Below are 21,385 nucleotides of genomic sequence, written 5' to 3'. Positions count from 1 at the left end.
AATATATATAGCGGGTTTCTTCTGATAACTACGTGTCATAATTAACAAATGTTTGACGTTCAATAGTCGATGATTAATTAATCAATGTGCTCTACTCTAGTGATGTCGTTAAACAAAACAAACGTTTAACTGGAATTGACACACAATAAACATACGCTTCATTTCATTTCATTTGAACTTATTTTCGTGCTTATATCCAATTAAAGCCGCACACCCTAGTTCCATCCAGCGAAAATAAATTATAATTTGGTTAATCTACAAACCTGTAACACACTTAGATCACTTATTTATCAAATGGAGTGAAAAAGCAGGTTTTATACCGATAAATACCATGGGAATCCCCATGTCCCAATTGTTTGAAATAATTTTGAACGTTAGTATTCTGATGTCACCGTTAGATGTCGCTTGAAGCACAACAATGCCTACGTCACGACAAATTTCACAGACTTGGGGTGCGTTCCTTTCACCTCTCCTGGACATGTTCCAACTGTTCTGTCCTGGTTGTATTCCCTCTCCAGATATCGTAAGACTTAGCAAAATTATTGGTTTTAAGGGTTTGTAACGTTTTGTATTGAGACACTTACTTGTCTGATCTTTATTGTTTCTGAAAATGTTCACGAACTGTGAAGAAATATCTCACAAATGAACAACAAGCAAACGACAGCAAATCGGATGTTGATTGCGCGAACCGTGCACGAGAAAACAAATCGAGCCAAAATGATAACGGTCACGTGGTATACCAACGTCTGTGACGTTTACACAGGAAGATTCCCTCTAAAAATAGATTGGACCTCGCTTGCTTAACGGTTTTTTCTCGAGTGCGCGCGGCATTTTAAGAAATGCAAAAAATGCATTTCGTGGTTTTACAAACATCAGGATTACCAGGATTACCAAAAAGCACTTCAGGTGAATGGAAATGTGTATTCTAAATAATAAAATGTAAGTAAAGTGCAATTTTATTTGTGAAAAAATGGGTATAATAGCGAAAAACAACGCCGAAATGGTTAAACAACTAGCCGTAACTAGGGCGTGTCCCTTTAAGGTTCAGGTTAGTTACCACCGTCTAGACACAAAACTACGTACCAGTATTATTAACATCACAGGGCATGGAAAAATAACCTGCCACCCCTAAAATGATAATGGAAATTATCAGCCGTCATGTTTTATTACTGTAAATAATTCTGTAAAACTCTTGATTAAGTAAGCTTTCCCATCTAAAATCACAGAAATTACAAATTACGTAGTCCCCCCCAAAAAAAACCCAAAATAATAATAATAAGAAAAAAAACAAATAATAATAATAATAATAATAAATTAATAATAATAATTATTATCACTTGGTTATCGTGGGTGGTCGTTTTAGCTCAAACGTAGCCCACCAATAGGCCTAATAGTATGCATTTTGTTTTACATTTTTTTTTATGAGAGAAAACTACTATAACCCCATTTCGTTCTGTTGAAATATATTTAGTTAAATAGTTTCTTATATTATCAAGTAATTTATGTTGTTTTACAAGTTTTACAGGTTGATAAAAGCGAAGCTCCTTGTAAATTACTGCGTTTGTTTACACTGATCATACAGGAGTTTGTAGGAGCTGGCGTCACTATTTACGAAACTATTGTATCGGACGCGACGAAAAAAACTACAAAATGGTTGTCTTCTGTTAGCAGGAATAATCACATCTTTTTATTATTAATTCTAAAATTACGCGTTTTTCATGTCGTAAACGGTCAGTATGTGTTGGTGGTCCGGGTATGCATCTTTTCAACACAAATAAGGCTCATGTTTGACTTTTATCTCTCCTTTAAAAAAAAAAAAAAAAAAAATTGTGAAATCCTAATTCGTAACGTTTCTTCAATTTCGATTTTGATAAGGAAGGTAATTTCAAACTGGTGTCGAAGATTAGTTACGGTATGCAGCTGGTATCCGTCGATTTGGTCACGTGACTTCAGACTACTCAAAACATTTTGCATTTATACCTGTTATCTGGGTCAGGTAACATACCTGAGAAGTGAATATGAAGGTGTAGAATTGAACAACAAAGTTTAAACAATGTATAAATGGTTGATTGCAGGCGTCCTAGTGACGATAATCGTAACAGGTGAGACAATTAATTAACAGGTGCATGACTTAAAACGCTTTGATCTTCAGAGTCACACCTGGGCAGGGCCTTTCGAGACTGCGGCAGTCATTTCCTCAATAAAATGGCGGCCACGATTACCTGTGTAGTTTGTAGTGTCCATGAAGCCCTTATGGTCGTGGTTGTTTAAAACAAATAGAGAAATTAAAAGTTTTAATATGTTTGATTTTTTATAAACATAATGAATGATCCTGCGTTTGTAGCAATTAAAATAGGGGACTAATCAATTAAATCATCTGTGAAACATTTCTGGGAAGCAAATCTGTTAAAGAGACATTCCAGAGTTTGCTGCATTGTAAGATGTTTCTGACTAGTAAAATATCAAACTTACATATTAAATATATTTTCTTGTTTAGAATATCAGTGTCTGTATATTCAATGTGTTTCTGGTCGTCATAATATTTGTAAGTAGGCCAAACTGGATTTGGTCAATCTAATTAAAATTAGCTCCACTATTACATGTGGATCTAACAGCAGCCCGTTACGAAATGATTCATTTGAATTACGAAGTATGCCGGAAACTAATTGCAATATAAAATTTTATATAAAATTAGTTTCAAGATGAAACACCCCCCCTCCCATGATGGTATAGCCATAATATCTGTTTATAGGCTACTAGTATACAATCCAGAGTTTATTACTGCACTTTTCCCCCTGATTTTTCAATGTTGCAATAGACCAACAAGTTCACCTATTGCATAAATAGTCTCGCCCTATATTTTTAGAATTTGTATGTCACCTGGACATGGGAGTCCACGCAATGCTGTTAGATCTACTGGTAGACCCATTAGAGCTAATCTTAATCAGATTGGGATTTGGTATCCCAATAATTTTGTACATATGAAAAAGTATATACATGTATTAGGGAATAATATCAAGATTGACCTAGTACAACCATTAGGACGATCAGAAACACGTTTAATATATAGTCACTAATATTTTATTTAGAAAAATATATTTAACGTGATTACAGTTATTAAAAAGTCTTTGTTGATTGACAACAGCTTAACAATCGCCTAAAACTCAGGATTGTCCCTCGGGTAAAGTGCTCACTTGATGCGCGGTCGGTCTATGATCGATCCCTGTTAGTGGGCCCATTGGACTATTTTTAGTTCCAGCCAGTGCACCATGACTGGTATATCAAAGGCTGTGGTATGTGCTATCCTGTGTGGAATGGTGCATATAAAAGATCCCTTGCTGCTGGCCGAAAAGAGTAGCCCCTGAAGTGGCGACAGCGGGTTTCCTCAATATCTGTGTGGTCCATAACCATGTGTCCGACGCCATAAAAGCGTAAATAAAATGTGTTGAGTGCGTCGTTAAATAAAACATTACCTTTCATACCTCAGTGCAAGTTCCATCTGCAGGGTTTGAATTATACAACAGTGCGTAGCCAGAATTTTATATTACTGGGGCTAAGCCATATTGGATGGATAGTTTTATAAATTTTAATGCAGTTTAACAAAAAAAGACGATTACTGCAGGTGACTGCTGGATTATGACAGCTCATTTTATCGTGGTAAAGTGCTCGCTTGATGTCGGTCTAGGTATGATCCACATCAGTGGGCCCAGTGTGCTATTTCCCGACTAAGAATTAAGATGGTGTTCCACGAATGTAAGATGGTGCATTTATAAAAGATCCCTTGCTACTAATGAAAAAATGTAGCATGTTTCATCTCTAAGACTATAATAGCAGGGCTTCTAGAATTTTTATTAAATCCACTAGCCATGTGATCAGTGATTTTTAAAATGTACTAGATACCATTAAAAATTCACTAGCCCTACTTTTCTTTAAGTTAATACAACTTTACTAAATAATAGTAATAATGAGATATGTCACCTAGAGAGGGATATATAGCTTTAAAACACTAACATTGGGGGGTTGGGATGGGGACAGGATATTCATATTTACAAAACAGTCTTAACTGCAACATTTAAAAAAAAAATGGCAATAGTAGTTATTTACTAGCCCAACAGGATATTCATATTTACAAAAGAGACGTAACTGCAACATTTAAAAAAAAATTCCACTAACCATCGGGCATGGCAATAGTAGTTATTTACTAGCCCAACGTTGAATATCATTAGCCATGGGAGTGGGGCTACTAGAATCTAGAAGCCATGTAGTATATGTGGGAATTACCAAATGTTTGGCATCCAATTACCTATAATTATTAAATAATGTTCTCTAGTGGTGACATTAAAAAAAAAAACTTCAACTTTTCCCCACAGACAGGACAGTACATACCAGTCATGGGAACCAGTTGAATTCAGAGGAGTTGCAACTGGAAACAAATAAAAAGCTAATTTCATCCTACACACTGGACTACTGTACTAGTAAGTGTAGCTTGTGAAAGAGAAAGGATGATGGTCCATTGCATTTTTTATTGGTCTGGGGTGAACTGTTAGAACAGAAGCTGCTTTTTTTATTATCATGCCTGTCTTGTAATAAAACTAAACAATTATTTTTATTTTTTTTTTCCCCAGTGCGATGTCAGGACCCGGAGATTGTAGATGAGATTTGGCCGGAAGTGAAGCCTGTTGGTCGGACCGCTCGTCTGAACTGCACAGTCGTCAACAAGCAGAACAACGTCGTGAGTAACACAGAAGTTGGGATGATTTTCTGCACTCATGGTGTATAATGGGTGGAAGCCTGAAATGCAGTAACTGATTGTTATTGGTTGTTATTTTTATTTTTTTACCGACCTCGGTTGGCGTTATGGTTAGACCATCGGTCTACAGGCTGGAAGGTACTGGGTTTGGATCCCAGTCGAGGCATGAGATTTTAAATCCAGATACCGACTCCAAACCCTGATTGAGTGCTCCACAAGGCTCAGTGTGTAGGTGTAAATCCATAACTGGTTCAACAAAGGCCATGGTTTGTGCTATCCTGCCTGTGGGAAGCACAAATAAAAGATCCCTTGCTGCTAATCGGAAAGAGTAGCCCATGTAGTGGCGACAGCGGGTTTCCTCTCAAAATCTGTCTGGTTCTTTAAACTTCTTAACCATATGTCTGACGCCATATAACCGTAAATAAAATGTGTTGAGTGCGTCATTAAATAAAACATTTCTTTCTTTCTTTTAAATCAGTTGATGATAATACCCATATGACTATATGACACTTCATTGCCCAGTGTTCGAGATTAATGGTATCCCGGGGATACCAGAATTTAATTTTGGATACCAGACTTCAAGAACCCAGTATCCCACCAGGATACCATATAAGGTTCTTGGTTTTATTAATCCTGCATTTTTATTTTTTGCTGAAACAGTGAAAGTCGTCATTTACTGGTGAAGTTAAGTAACAGTATTTTTGAGCTCTTACTCAGTCTAATGCTATGCTGTAACAATATCTCCCCCAACTCGTACTCAGTCTAATGCTAGGAACCGCTAAATCGCTATTGTTCTTGTTGGATGTTTCCTCCCTTCAAATTTTATTTGAGATATTGATCGATTCCACATCTGCAGAAAATTGATATAGGTAGGTTTATCGTTAGTAATGTCAGAAACACTTATTGATTACTGCTAAATATTAATTTATGTCAATAGTACGTAAAAATAGATGCAGCAACTATTTTTGCCAATTCCGTTTGATTGCGAATTTCACGAATTCTGCGATTTTGATTGCGGTGTAGCAATAGATTGGGAACGAGAACGGTGTCGTCCAAATTTGGTATGATGTTATTTATGAATTTCATTTAAGTGGGATACTAAATTATCAGGTGGGATACCAGCTTTTGAATTGTTAGTATCCAACTGGGATACTGCCCAAAACTTTTAATCTCGAACTCTGTTGCCGTTTTTATTGTATGTACAGTTAATTAAAATTCAATCGCTCTGATCATCCCCTCATTGACCATCTAAACAGGTGATTAGTCAATTTTCCTAGTAACACGGCAACTTCGTTGTTAATAATTATTGCTTACAGCATTATCTTCCGAAACCGATTGCCCTGAAATACAAACATATTTTGATATGTTCCCATAATCTCTTTAAAGAAACGGGCAGATACCACAATATTGACAGGAATAAACAAAAAATTTCCACAGCTAGGATTTGTTTTGGGGTGTATGGGGGAAGGGGAGGGGGACAGATTAATTCTTGGATCAAATTAACATGGAAGGTGCAATACACTAATGCATCTGGAGGCATGCTCCCCAAGGAAATTTTAAAATCTAGAGTCTTGTAACACCATTTTGCATCCATTTCAGGGAGGTTACATACTTAAAAACATCAACTGTCCCCCTCCCAATTAGCAAAGGCCCTGCCACTGTTCACAGTGGTAGGTGAGACATTCAATTCGGCACATTGCTTTAGCTCTGCATGTTAAATGCATAGGTTTTCATTAAAGGGACTGTCCTGAGTTTGCATCCATTGTAAGATGTTTGCCATAACAGAGCCTTGTTGGCGACTACTCTTGTTTAGAATACCAGTGTTTGTATATCGAATGTGTTTGTGGTCATATACTAAGGTTTGTAGTACTTAGTTTTTGCTTTTAATTCATGATATATATTTTTTCATACCTATGAAATTATTGGGAGGTACAATCCAGTCTGGGCTACTACAAGCATTGGTACAAGAACAAACACCGTGTAAATTCAGACATTGATATTTTAAACAAGAAAATGTATTTAATTTGTATGTTACGTCATCAGAAAGGCTCTATTGGTCCGACATGTTTTACAGTGGTTGTAAACACAGGACTGTTCCTTTAAAGAAAATGTATAGACATTTAATCGTGTGTATCTCGTTTTTCTCTAGGTGTTGTGGATCCACGTGAACACGAGTCAGACGATTAGTAAGGATGACACGATTGACCTTGACAATGAGATCGTCGGGGGACTGCGGAAGTACGAGGTTAAAATCCGGCCGTCGGAGAACCGAATCACGTTCATGTTGATCGTACGACGACTCCGCGAACAGAATGCGGGTTACTACAAGTGTCTTGTGAGAATCCAGGGGAGGGAACCCAAGGAGTGGCCATCGAAAGTCGGCATTCTCACTGTCCAAGGTAAATTCCCACATTTTCGTTTTCAAACTCAAGGGGCGGGACATAGCCCAGTAGTAAAGCACTCGCTTGATGCTCATGAAGTGTATTTGGCAAGGGAGATGGATATTGGAGTTCCTAAGAGCCTGGGGGCAATTTCACAAAACATCGTAAGTTTACATCTGTGACTAGCAGTTATACCGAACATACATAATTTACAAGTGTTTGGCATCTGTTTCACACAAAAAAAAGATCATTATGGAAAATCTAACTTTTAAGGACAAAATGAAATATAGGTATTTTTAACTATATTTGTTGTAAGTATCGTACTATAATAAAATAAGAATTGTGGTTTAGTCGTAGATTTATGTTCATGTGCAAAACTAGGCTTACGATGTTTTGTGAAACTGGGCCCTGAATCCTTTCACCAGTCTTGGTGCACTGGTTGGAACAACAGAAAACCCAATCAGTCCGAATGTGATGTAACTAAAGGTGATAACACACGATACGACTGTATCATACAAGAATAGCCGATTGCACAACAAACATCCGTGGGCCCATTGGGTTAATTTTTGTTCCAGCCAGTGCACCACGACTAGTATATTAAAGGCTGTGGTATGTGTTAACCTGTCTGTGGGATGGTGCATATAAAAGATCCCTTGCTACAAATGAAAAGATGTAGCAGGTTTCCTCTCTAAGACTATATGTCAAAATGACCAAACGTTTCACATCCAACAGCCGATGATTAATAAATCAATGTGCTCTAGTAGTGTTGTTAAACAAAACAAACGTGTTTGAAGCTCAAAATTGATAGGAAAGTTAAAGTTTGGTTTGTTTAATGACACCACTGGAGCACATAAATTAATTAATCATCTGCTTTTTGATGTCAAACCTGCAACATTTTTCCTAATGCAGCAAGGGATTTTTTATTTGCACTTTTCCACAGACAGGAAATCACATACCACAGCGTTTGACCAGCTATGGTGAAATTGATAAGAAGGAAGGAAGGAAAATTTTATTTAATGATGCACTCAACACATTTTAAGTACTGTTATATAGTTGTGGCAACACACCACTATTTATTGTATTGTTACTTGCTGTAGCAGCTTATTATAGTCCATTTTAGGAAATATTTCCTCATAAAAATAAAATACTACAAAATTCTGATACGCTTTTTGAAATCTTTCTTTGATGCTTACACCTAGATTGTCTTCCATTGATTTGAAGTAACTTGTTATATATATATATAGTACGAATTGATGGCAACTTGTATAACAGCAACACGATGCTGTGATCAGGCATTAAGTGAAAATTACGGGCTGGTAATTACTGGGTTCGGATCCCAGTCGAGGCATGGGATTTTTAATCCAGATACCGACTCCAAACCCTGAGTGAGTGCTCTGCAAGGCTCGATGGGTAGGTGTAAACCACTTGCACCGACCAGTGATCCATAACTGGTTCAACAAAGGCCATGGTTTGTGCTATCCTGCTTGTGGGAAGCACAAATAAAAGATCCCTTGCTGCCTGTTGTAAAAGAGTAGCCTATGTGGCGACAGCGGGTTTCCTCTAAAAAGAAATCTGTGGTCCTTAACCATGTCTGACGCCATATAACCGTAAATAAAATGTGTTGAGTGCGTCGTTAAATAAAACACTTTCTTTCTTTCTGTTGATTTTTTTCACGATACTTGTCAGTTGAGAGCACTCCCTAAAATGAGTAGTCACATGACCCTCTCGACAGTGTTGTATTTTTCACAGAATATATTCTGACATTGAACTTGTATTGAAATGCATGGAGTAATTAATGGTGGTGTGTAACCGTATGGACCACACACGAGGGTGTTTGAATTGGAAATGGACACAATATTGGAATACCAATTAATGAAAAAGATATATATATATATGAATGTATTTGATTTCAACTTATGTCCAGTTAAAGCCGCACACCCTAGTTCCATCCAGCGAAAATAAATTATAATTTGGTTAATCTACAAACCTGTAACACACTTAGATCACGTTTTTATCAAATGGAGTGAAAAAGCAGGTTTTATATCGATAAATACCATGGGAATCCCCATGTCCCAATTGCTTGAAATAATTTTGAAAGTTAGTATTCTGATGTCACCGGTAGAAGCACAACAATGCCTACGTCACGACAAATTTCACCGACTTTGGGTGCGTTCGTTTCACCTCTCCTGGACATGTTCCAACTGTTCTGTCCTGGTTGTATCCCCTCTCCAGATATCGTAAGACTTAGCAAAATTATTGGTTTTAAGGGTTTGTAACGTTTTGTATTGAGACACTTACTTGTCTGAACTTTATTGTTACTGAAAATGTTCACGAACTGTGAAGAAAAATCTCACAAATGAACAACAACAAATCGGATGTTTATTGCGCGAACCATGCACGAGAAAACAAACCGAACCAAAATGATAACGGTCACGTGATATACCAACGTCTGTGACATTAAAAATAGATTGGACCTCGCTTGCTTAACGTTTTTTTCTCGACAACATGTTTTGTGAAAAAATGCAAAAAAAGCATTTCGTGGTTTTACAAACATCAGGATTACCAAAAAGCACTTCAGGTGAATGGAAATGTGTATTCTAAATAATAAAATGTAAGTAAAGTGCAATTTTATTTGTGAAAAATGGGGTTTAATAGCGAAAAACAACGCCGTAATGGTTAACAAATAAACGTAACTAGGGTGTGTCCCTTTAAGGTTCAAGCACGCTGTCCTGGGCACACACTTTAGCTATCTAGGCTGTCTGTCCAGGGCAGTGGGTTAGCTGTTAGTTGGTTAGTGGTTAATGAGAGAGAAGAGGGTCTAGTGGCCTCACTGACCCCTTAAGAACTTACCCTGTACCTACTAGCCTTTATAGTCCAATATGAATATTATATTATTTCAGTTCAACCAGCCATCAGGCCAGGGGAGACAACTACGGTACTGATAGTGGACCAAAACGATAACAGTCAGTTGTTGTGTAAAGCGACAGGGATACCTCATCCCAACATCACATGGGTTCGGTCTGACGGTGGGTGGCTACCAACGGGGGCCGCACAGTCCAGGGTTTGTATTAGACAATGCTTAATGGTTTATATTCTCAGGCTTCTGGATATTGTGAGTTCTGTTGTTTTGTTTGCACGTTGCTCGCACAAATCTAACTGTACCTCTCTCTCTCTCCCCCCTCTCTGACATGGTTTATTAAACACTTTTGGGGCATTCTTACCATTTTTGGGGCACTTGTTTTTCATTAAAAATACACAAAAAAACATGGGCCGCACAGTCCAGGGTATGTATTGGACAATATTTAAAGGTCAAATGTCAAAGTTGAAACTACAATATTTTCAGGCTTCTGAATATTCTGAGAACTGTTGTTTCGTTTGCACGTGGCTCTCACAAATCTAATTTTACCTCTCTCTCTCTCTCTCCCTCTTCCTCCCCCTCTCTCTCTCTCTCTCTCTCTCTCATTCACTCTCTCTCTCTCTCTCTCTCTCTCTCTCTCTCTCTCTCTCTCTCTCTCTCTCCTCTCTCTCTCTCTCTCTCTCCCTCCCCTCCCTCCCTCCCTCTGTGGTAATCTATTTTTGTTTGTGCAAAATTTTGAGCATCATTTACATGATAAAACTGGTTATACAAAAGGAAATGGGTTACATACATTTATTTCTGCGTAACCGATAAATGGGTCACACAGATTTTCACTTCTCAAATTTATTTGTAATACTAGTGATTTCCCTAGAAATTAGGCATGGCATGGTAGATCAAACACTTTTGGGGCATTCTCACCATTTTCGGGGCACTTGTTTTTCATTAAGAATACACAAAAATTAATTGAAATAAACATTAATGTAATTTATGTGCTTGCTTTAATAAATGAATGGCAAAAGATATAAAAGGCATATTTTATTAATTAATAATACCTTTTTGGGTGTTTTATAAAGGCAATTTTAGAATTAATTATTGAAAAAGGCTTGTTTAATCTCAAGGCAGCATGGCACTGATTAAGGCAAGATGGTGCTAGACTACTGAGGCATGGTGCTGCACCATGCTAAAACAAGCTAGGGGTAACATTATATAAATAACTACAAACTAGTCGATCCCATGCATAATCTTTCCATAATTAACTCAAGCATGATAATTTTGAAAAGTCTTGTACTGGACAATGATAGAGGTTTCCCGAATAATTTGTGACTAAATATAGCATGGTCACCATCTTAATTTCTTTGTCAGTTTGTGGAATAAACTTAAGTGTGTTAAATACATAAAACAGTACAGGGCTCAAACTTAACGACGGCAACGATGAGCCAGTGAACCATGACTGTTATAATATATCAAAGGTCGTGGTATGTGCTATCCTGTCTCTGGGATGGTGCATATAAAAGATCGGGTTTCCTCTCTAAGGCTATATGTCAAAATGACCAAATGTTTGACATCCAATATTATAGCCGTTGATTAATATATCAATATGCTCTAGTGGTGGTGTTGAACAAAACAAACTTTTCATAATATGGATGGATAGTTTGCTTTGCCTGGACCATGTTAATAATATATGTAGTATACAAGTCTATATTATTATGAAACAATGACTGCTCCCTGCTATAGTTAAACAAAACAAACTTTTCGTAATATGGATGGATAGTTTGCTTTGCCTGGACCATGTTAATAATATATGTAGTATACAAGTCTATATTATTATGAAACAATGACTGCTCCCTGCTATAGTTAAACAAAACAAACTTTTCATAATATGGATAGATAGTTTGCTTTGCCTGGGCCATGTTAATAATATATGTAGTATACAAGTCTATATTATTATGAAACAGTGACTGCTCCCTGCTATAGTTAAAAAAACCAATGACTGATCCCCTTGTTCAAACACATTTTACTTGCACATACACACTAAATAAAGTTTGTTCACCATGTTTTTATGATTTTGTAGAACTAAATTTGTGGTAACAATATTGCAGTACCATACTAAGTTATTGTGATTTTTCTCATTTCCAGGGAGAAGTCCTGCAGCTTAAAAACGTGACTGTTAAAATGGGTGGGGTGTATCGCTGTGTTGCCGACAACAACATACGACCGCCAGCCCAGCACCTCGCCCAGGTTCTAGTATTCGATGCACCCACGGTCCGAGTTGTTCAAGATTCAGTCGGCCAGGCACAGAACCGACGATTCCACGCAAAACTTGAGTGTATTGTACAAGGTGGGAGGATTACATAGACTCCAAGCCCCATAAGGAGGGAGGGGGGGGGGTGGGGTGGAGAAGGGGGCAGTTATATTATGAGTAATAATTGAAAAAAGGAGTCTTAATTTCATGACCTGCTTCTCAGATTGTAATTTCATGACCTGCTTCTCGGATTGTAATTTCATGACCTGCTTTTTGGATTGTAATTTCATGACCTGCTTCTCAGATTGTAATTTCATGACCTGCTTCTCGGATTGTAATTTCATGACCTGCTTCTCAGATTGTAATTTCATGACCTGCTTCTCAGATTGTAATTTCATGACCTGCTTCTCAGATTGTAATTTCATGACCTGCTTCTCAGATTGTAATTTCATGACCTGCTTCTCAGATTGTAATTTCATGACCTGCTTCTCGGATTGTAATTTCATGACCTGCTTTTTGGATTGTAATTTCATGACCTGCTTCTCAGATTGTAATTTCATGACCTGCTTCTCGGATTGTAATTTCATGACCTGCTTCTCGGATTGTAATTTCATGACCTGCTTCTCGGATTGTAATTTCATGACCTGCTTCTCGGATTGTAATTTCATGACCTGCTTCTCGGATTGTAATTTCATGACCTGCTTCTCGGATTGTAATTTCATGACCTGCTTCTCGGATTGTAATTTCATGACCTGCTTCTCGGATTGTAATTTCATGACCTGCTTCTCGGATTGTAATTTCATGACCTGCTTCTCGGATTGTAATTTCATGACCTGCTTCTCGGATTGTAATTTCATGACCTGCTTCTCGGATTGTAATTTCATGACCTGCTTCTCGGATTGTAATTTTATGACGTGCTTCTCAGATTTTAACATCTGTTTCCTTCTGAAGCTTGTATACGGCCAAACAATTTTGACCTCATGCATGCGTCGATTTTGACCTCATGCATGCATCGATTTTAACCTCGCGTGTCAACATTTTAAACATTTATTTCCTGCGGTATGATGTTGATTTTTGTATACTATGAGTAACCTGTGGCTTGTACAGAACCCTCTGTTTAGGAAAATGTTTAGGGTACCAAGGGAAAGGAGGGGGCACCATGGCCATTGAAGATGGACCAAGGCAGATGAGGAGGATGTAAAACAAAAACACCCTAAATAGACCAACCTTTTGTACATGCAATAAAAAACAAAATACTGCACGGGCGAAAAAATTATGGTAAGCGAACCACAAGCAAGATTTTAATGTGGAATAAATATATGCAATACAAATATTAATAGTGGCTCATATGTTATAGCTCTAAAGAAGATCGATCAAATAATATTATTTGGGTGACTAACGCCATTATTTTTTAATATGTAAGTTGCCCAAACGGGACATTGGTCGCATTTGGCGACCTGGCCACCGGCTGTTTAGAGCCCTGCTGCATCAATTCTGTAACTTTGTTCTGACCGCAGACCAACTGTTTTTTTCCCCGGCCTTATTGTGTAATTAAAAGTTGATCGGTTGGCGAAAGTCGATTATAATTATCAATGATAAAATTGATGTAAATATTTTGTGTTTGGGTTTTCTTTTCAAGTGTACATAAAGACAACATACATTAAATTGTTAATTATCACTGATGAACTTGCAGGTTACCCCTCCCCGAGTGTGAGGTGGGAGAGAGTGGTGAACAACGGCCGTGCGCAGATCAACGACGACGACAAGTTTGATTTCAACAAGCAGACGACGGACAATCAGAACCTGATGTCGGGCGAGCAGTGGTACACGCTGAAGGTGAAGAACGTCCAGGCCAATGACTACACCACCTACTTCTGTATCGCCACCAACAGCAAGGGCACCAACATGGCCACTATCACCTTGTTTGGTGAGTCTCAAACTGACTCACTTCATTAGGTTCCTTAGCTGAGATTAGATTGCTGGAAATTCCCCAGTCCAATGTAAACATTATTATAGGATATTAAATGGCGTCCCATTTTTTATCATGTTTATGTCCCAAGTGAAATAATTTTCAATGAGGGTCCATGGGATCATGCCCCCCTCCTGACTTGTAGTCCAGTGGTACATTAGCTAAGATTAGATTAACAAAGAAAATAAACAGTTAAGTACTGCATACCATATTTCCTCTAATAAGCACCCTGGCCACTTATTCATTTCAAAACGATCGCAGAGCCAGCACTTATTGGAGATGGGCGGTATTAATTTCGAGCCCTGATTACCTGTTAATTTTTTGTTGTGCAATCAGCTATGATGCAGTCGTATCGTGTGTTATCACCTTTAGTTACATCACATTCTTCGTGTATCAGGGTCTGCAGAAGTGGAGGTGGAATGGCAAAACATGAAGGTCCATGGGACCATAAACACACACCCCCCCCCCCCCCCCCCCCCCCTGACTTTTCCATTATTATGCTTAGAAGGTCGGAAATGCAAGACTTGAAATCAAAACCTTTCTTGGATTTAGACTCTTGGGAACCCAAATACATCCATCTTCCTTGACAAGTACACTCAACTGGCTGTTGTATTATTTTTCTAGAAAAATAATAAATCACTACTGGTATCCTTGATATAGGAGAAAATTAATAAATCACTATCTTTGATTTAGGAGAGTGGTAGGCAGTGTTTCTGCCAGAAAGAAACTTTTAGGTATGGCGCCATGAATTTAAATATTTACAGTGTGTGTGTGTGTGCTGAATGCAACTGCAGTTTATAGGGGTTATGGAGGGCCTCCCCCAGATTGAAAATGGGTTAGGTCTAGGGTTAGGATGAAGCAGTCATTAATTCTGTCAAACGGTCAACTTTAAATTTAAAAAACAAAAGCCAAAACATTTGGTTATGGTGTCATACCCATTTTACCCTCTGGCAGAAACCCTGGTAGGGGGGTAATGCTTGTCACTAATAATATAATTTCCAAAGTTTATAATAGTCCAGTCAAAATACGGTTTGACCCTGAACAAATTCCAAGAAAACGTTTTATGATTTTTTTTATTACTATTATATGTGGGGAACAACATACTAAAAGTTTACCAAAAATTGATCACCACAAAGGTCCTAACTATGACGTCATAAGACGATGACAGCCATCGCACTAAAAATAACCAATATTTCCTTATTTCAAAGCTGTAGCTGTAGGTTACAGAAGAGTTTGCATTTTTTATACTATATATTTTGATATAAAAAAATTTATACAAAGTTTTATACTAACTACATGGACAGGCAAGGTCATGACGTCATGACATACATGTACATTTCTAAAAATTATAGAATACACAGTGCATTTTAAGACCTACTTCATCACTGAATAACCGTGTCAGTTCAATAGTCACTATTTTCATCATCAGACACGGCTTCCTCACTCATATTGTCACAATGCCCTTCTTGACATGGTCCGCATACCCGTGAACAGATAAGTCCGTGTCTTTTGCAAGTGCACCGAAGTGTACTACAACCACGAGAACAATTGCAGTGAATTATTTTCAGAAGTGTTTCTGGCGCAGGTGAAGTATCCATCATCACTGCAACTAGACTGTTGTTCTGCAATTCCCATCCCCATTCAGTAGTGTCCATGGCCTCACCATTGTCCATCCAAAGCATCACTTGGAGGTAACTCCGAAGGGCATGATACTTCGTTGCAGAGGAGGTCGGTGGCAGTCGTTCAGGTGTAACAAAGCTTTTGGCTGAACGAACTTTTTGGCAGAGACTAGAATACCTCATTGCAGACAGATTGTCTCCAGGTTTGCCCCCGAACAATGCCACCATCGCTTTACACCCAGCGTCTTCAATCTCAGCTATGTTTTTCTTAGGTGTGGAAAACATCTTAGCACAGCTATTTAAGACAGAGTCTCCCTTCAAAACCTTGTGTAGAGCGAGTTTTTTTCCGATTCCAAAAACCGCGGAAGTGGTATCGCATCCCGTGAATGCATGCAGGAACAGAAGACTACTGCAGACATCGTTTCCAAGCAACTTCTTCATAACCTTAATGTCGTATACTGTTGCAGGACTCCCTTTATCCGAGTAGAAATAAAGCTTGTTGCCATCGCTGGTTGACGCGTGATGAAGTAACAACACCAATAGATCTGTATCTTCGCCAATGAGACTAGTACTTTTGTTGGATGACATTGACACTGCTGCCTTAACAATCTCCACATCTGCATCCCCCTCTGATTGTATTACGTGGCAACCTCTGTCCTTCATGCGTTGTGAAATGAGATTGATAAGAGACTGTTTGTTCTCCACATTCGAAAGGAAATCCTCCTTTTTCCCAAAAAATTTCGTTCCTTCAGCAATGTTCACTTTGTTACTTGTTCGATTTTTGCGCCGTCTCTGATGGGTAATGTCCTTAGTGTTTGGTCCTCCAATGTAACCATCAAATACTATCGTAGCCTTACCATAGTGCTTTACTGTGAAAGATGCATAGTCGTCAGCAATTGAACAATATGTCTTTCCTTCTGACCACTTCAGTCGATGGAGAAGAGAACCTCCGTCAAGAACATTATGTTCCACTTCTGGTACATCCTTGAGTACTGCGTCATCTGAACTCTGTTCTTTTATAGCAGCCATCAGGTGTGCTTTGTTTGGTTTGCGTAAGAGATGTTTTGCCTCAAAGAGGGATGGTGGGTATGGTGAAAGTTCATAGGCCATCACCTCATCAAGGGAAAGATCAGCAGTTTGAGACACCACAAGAAACCTTTGGAACAAAAGAGCGGGGTCTATTGTTTTGTGACAAGATGGACCTTACAAATCCTTCCGTTTTAACAAAGCTATAGTCATCGAAATCAGCACTAGACCTTGTCTTCACCACTTCATGTCCACAGAAGAAACACTGCGTCGTGCTATCATAGGATCCAGTAGACACCCGTGTACCTCTCTTGGTAGGTGAACGATGAACGGAAGTAGCTTTCTTATGCAAGTCTATTTGTTTCTTGTTTATGTAGTTCATACGACATCTCTTGTGCACCACCGCTCCAGCAGCTACCACAGTGCTAACGCCCCTCTCAATACTGGCTTTATTGATCCCTTCAGCTCCTTTCGCACCAATCACCACTCTTTCTCCGTCATCTTCTACTTCATGGCTGCATAAGGGGCAAGTTTCTTGACTTTCCATCATTCTCAGCTCTGTAAAAAAAGAAAAATCAATCGTTAGAACCGACAAAAACATTAGTGCAATCAATTTATTACAGTCATGAATGAAATCATACAAAGAAAACTATGCAGTGTTGCCAGACACTGAAAGGCGAGTCGCCTTTAACATTTTATAGCTTTGGCGGCCATATTCTTTGACGTCACATTTGGACCCTTTGTGGTAACCCTATTTTGGTAAACTTTTAGTATGTTTTTCCCTACATGTAATACTACCAAAAAAAACAATAAAACGCTTTCTTGGAATTTGTTCAGGGTAAAGGTTTTTTTTTCGTATTTTGACTGGACTATAATGTTTTTTAAAAGAGGACCTTTTTATTTTTTTGGATGTTGATCTGCATTCTTCAAATAACAAGGGAAGTAACTCTGCAACCATCACTTTGGTTGGTTAGTTCATATAGTGATCCATGTTAGCCAAATGTTGATATGTCAGACACCAAACAGCTGTAGTTTAAAATGTGCTGAGGTTTGATAAACATAAAATAATAGCATTGTGTTAAAACTGTGCAGATGAAAAAAAACCCAGATAAATTCTACTAGTGTTTTCGATTGGGCTATTTCTCATTCCAGCCAGTGCACCACGACTGGTAAATCAAAGGTCATGGTATGTGCTATCCTGTCTATGGGATGTTGCATATAAAAGATCCCTAGCTCATGATCAAAGAATGTTGTGGGTTTTCTCTTAAGACCGACTATATGTCAAAATTACCAAATGTTTGACATCCAAAAGCCATTGATTAAAGGGACATTCCTGACTTTGCTGCAATGTTTAAGATGTTACGACTGTAATTACATATCAGATATATTTTTGTGCATAAAATATTAGTGGCTGTATATTAAACATGTTTCTGATCATTCTAATATTTGTACTAGGTTAAATTTCATTTTATTTCGTGAAAAAACTTTTTTCGTACGTACGAAATTATTTGAAGACAAAATCCAGTTTGGGCGTCTTAACAAATATTAAGACGACCTGAAACACATTGAATATACAGCCACTGATATTCTAAACAAGAAAATATATTTAATATGTAAGTTTAATCGTAGAAATATTTTATTAATCAGAATCATCTTACAATGCAACAAACTCAGGAATGTCCCCTTTAAAAAATCAATGTGCTCTAGTGATGTCATTAAATTAATAAAAACAAACTTTAACTTCAGTGTGTATGAATAAAACTTGATCTATGAATAGTGTTCAGTGAATTAATGTATGTTTTTTTCTCTCTTTACTTTCAGAAACGACAGAATGTCAAGGACCGAACTGTCCGTCTCTGCCGAGTTCAGATACTGTGTACATAAAATCTTCACTGCTTGTTCTCGTCGCTTCCAGTCTCCTGCATATTACATCTCTGTACTTTTTCCATCGGTAGTCCTAATAGAATCCAGAATCATCTTGTTACAATCTGCAGATTATTGTCGTCAGTTACAATCTGCAGATTATTGTCGTCACTTTTGAAAAGTCATGAATCAACAATAAAGGTGCTGAGTAGCACAACTAAAAACATGGCAGATTACAGGTAGCACTATACCAAATAACATTGGTTTAAATCTAATTAAAATTAGCTCCACTGGTTAATTACTATTGCGTGGTTTATTACCTGTGGATGTAACAGCACCCCATTGGAGCTCCTGCCCAGTTGACCTTTCATTCAACCAATCAAAACCTTACTTGCTGAATCATGCCAGTGATTTGAAAAGAATTTGAGAACATTCGGGATTATGCCGAGGGTATATGAAATGATTTGGGTGAATTACGAAGTATGCCGGAAACTAATTTATATATAAAATTATATATAATATTCATTTCAAGACAGAAAAAAAACGTGATGGTATAGCCATAAAATCTGTTTATGCTAGTATACAATCCAGAGTTTATTACTGCACTTTTCCTCCTGTTTTATAATGTTGAAATAGACCAACAAGTTCGCATATTGCATAGTCTCGCCCGATATTTTTAGAATTTGTATGCTCCCAAATAACGCTATAAAAGGCGAAGTGTAATTGGTCGATATTTAAATTGTTATTTATAGACGAAATGTCACCTAGACATGGGAGTCCACGCAATGCAGTTAGATCTACTGGTAGACTAGTAGAGCTAATTTTAATCAGATTGCATTGGTTTTATCTGGGCAATAAATGTATGCAATTTTATTTCATCCATTACCACTGTCGGGTAGCTTTGTACTTGAAAAGGGTATAGACTACCTGTACGTGTAGTTAATACAAATCATGCAAAATATGTTCTTTGGAAAAAAACATCCTGTTGTATTGGAAATGAGCCATGAAAGATTGAAGTTTCTTCAGTAAATTCTTTGGAACAGGCTTTGGAGTATTCATATTTATGAGTCATAATTTGGTTGATGTATTGCATATGGCATTGTTGCTTAGGGCCCCATTCCACGAAGTGATCTTAGGGCTAAGATTACCTTAGGTGCATAGCTACCCTATGCACTTAAGTTGATCTTAGGGCTAAGATTACCTTAGGCGCATAGCTACCCTATGCACTTAAGTTGATCTTAGGGCTAAGATTACCTTAGGGGCATAGCTACCCAATGCACTTAAGTTGATCTTAGGGCTAAGATTACCGTAGGCGCATAGCTACCCTATGCACTTAAGTTGATCTTAGGGCTAAGATTACCTTAGGCGCATAGCTACCCATGCACTTAAGTTGATCTTAGGGCTAAGATTACCTTAGGCACATAGCTACCCTATGCAATTAAGTTGATCTTAGGGCTAAGATCACTTCGTAGAACGGGGCCGAATTCACTAAACTCTCTCAACTTTGCGATCTCGCAGTGTAATGCTAGAGAAGATTACAGACTTGCCAGTACCCTTTGGTCTCTACCTTGTGCAGAGATAGGATTTTGATTATGATAAAGGTTTTGCCATTCAGATTAACTCTTATTGAAGAGGCTGTCTAGAGTTACAAGCCATTTAAAAATGACATTAAAAAAATAGCTATTTTTTAATCCCCCCCCCCCCCCCCCAATGTAATGTTTTGTAATATATTTCGTAATCACCTGTCCCCTTTGCTCCCCTGCCCCCTCCCCTGTAAGTGTTATATAATTGTTAAATGTTTCCTTTGTGGTCATAAGTGTAGATAATTCAGGGGCGGATCCAGGAATTTTAGCAGGGGGGGGGGTCCAGTCTTGAGCCTTTGAAGGGCCCCCCCTCGATAGGAAATTTTCATATTTGAATATAGCTTTAGATGGATTTGAAGTATATTCCCGTCATCAAAATCCTGCTTGTTGGTCACGAGCGGGGGGGGGGGGGGGGGGGGGGGGGACCCCCAGACCCCCCCCCCCCCCCCCCCCCTGGATCCGTGCCTGTAATTTTATTTCAAGAGTCAAATAAAATAGTTAATATTTTTAGCAATGTTTCATGAATTTGTACATAGTAACAACAATTATATCAATCATTTTATATACAATGTAGGCAGTTTTCATCCTAAGACGCTCTCAATAATATTAACTGTACTTTGCAGGGCTTTAGGTTGCACTAAAATAGTATGAACATCATTCTGGTCAAAATCTCTGAAATGTTAAGCTGTAATCAGAATAAAATAATTTGAAACACATTTTTTTAAATATACATTTCTTCAGAAGCTGTTAATAACATTACTGTGTTTTAAAAAAATCTTTGTTTTGCTTAGAACAGAAAACAGAACAAAGATGTGTTCAAATTAGTAAGATCTAAAGTCCTGGTTAAATATGATCATCCAAATAGTATCTTAGAATGTTCATTCGATATTATTTTAACATTATAGTCTGCAGTACATTTTACATTAACTGGATAATTTACTTTCTATTTTACTTTGACATTATTGTCTGCAGTACATTTTACATTAACTGGATAATTTACTTTCTAATTTACTTTAACATTATTGTCTGCAGTACATTTTACATTAACTGGATAATTTACTTTCTATTTTACTTTAACATTATTGTCTGCAGTAC

The 21,385-nt window shown here is 37.8% G+C and overlaps 1 protein-coding gene across 1 annotated transcript; it reads left to right on the top strand.

Moving 5' to 3' along the window:
• Window positions 1-1,948: 1,948 nt before the first annotated feature.
• Window positions 1,949-19,189, top strand: LOC121386661 (lachesin-like). The gene is made up of 7 exons (XM_041517638.1): window positions 1,949-2,102; window positions 4,626-4,732; window positions 6,900-7,149; window positions 10,032-10,192; window positions 12,125-12,326; window positions 13,924-14,157; window positions 18,666-19,189. The coding sequence occupies exons 1-7, from the start codon at window positions 2,054-2,056 to the stop codon at window positions 18,797-18,799; spliced, it is 1,137 nt and encodes a 378-aa protein (XP_041373572.1). The 5' UTR covers window positions 1,949-2,053; the 3' UTR covers window positions 18,800-19,189.
• The last annotated feature ends 2,196 nt before the right edge of the window (window positions 19,190-21,385 follow it).

The sequence above is a fragment of the Gigantopelta aegis genome, chromosome 12 (genome assembly GCF_016097555.1).
Source record: "Gigantopelta aegis isolate Gae_Host chromosome 12, Gae_host_genome, whole genome shotgun sequence".
Lineage (NCBI taxonomy): Eukaryota > Metazoa > Mollusca > Gastropoda > Neomphalida > Peltospiridae > Gigantopelta > Gigantopelta aegis.
This window is presented reverse-complemented; position numbering and strand designations above follow the sequence as displayed.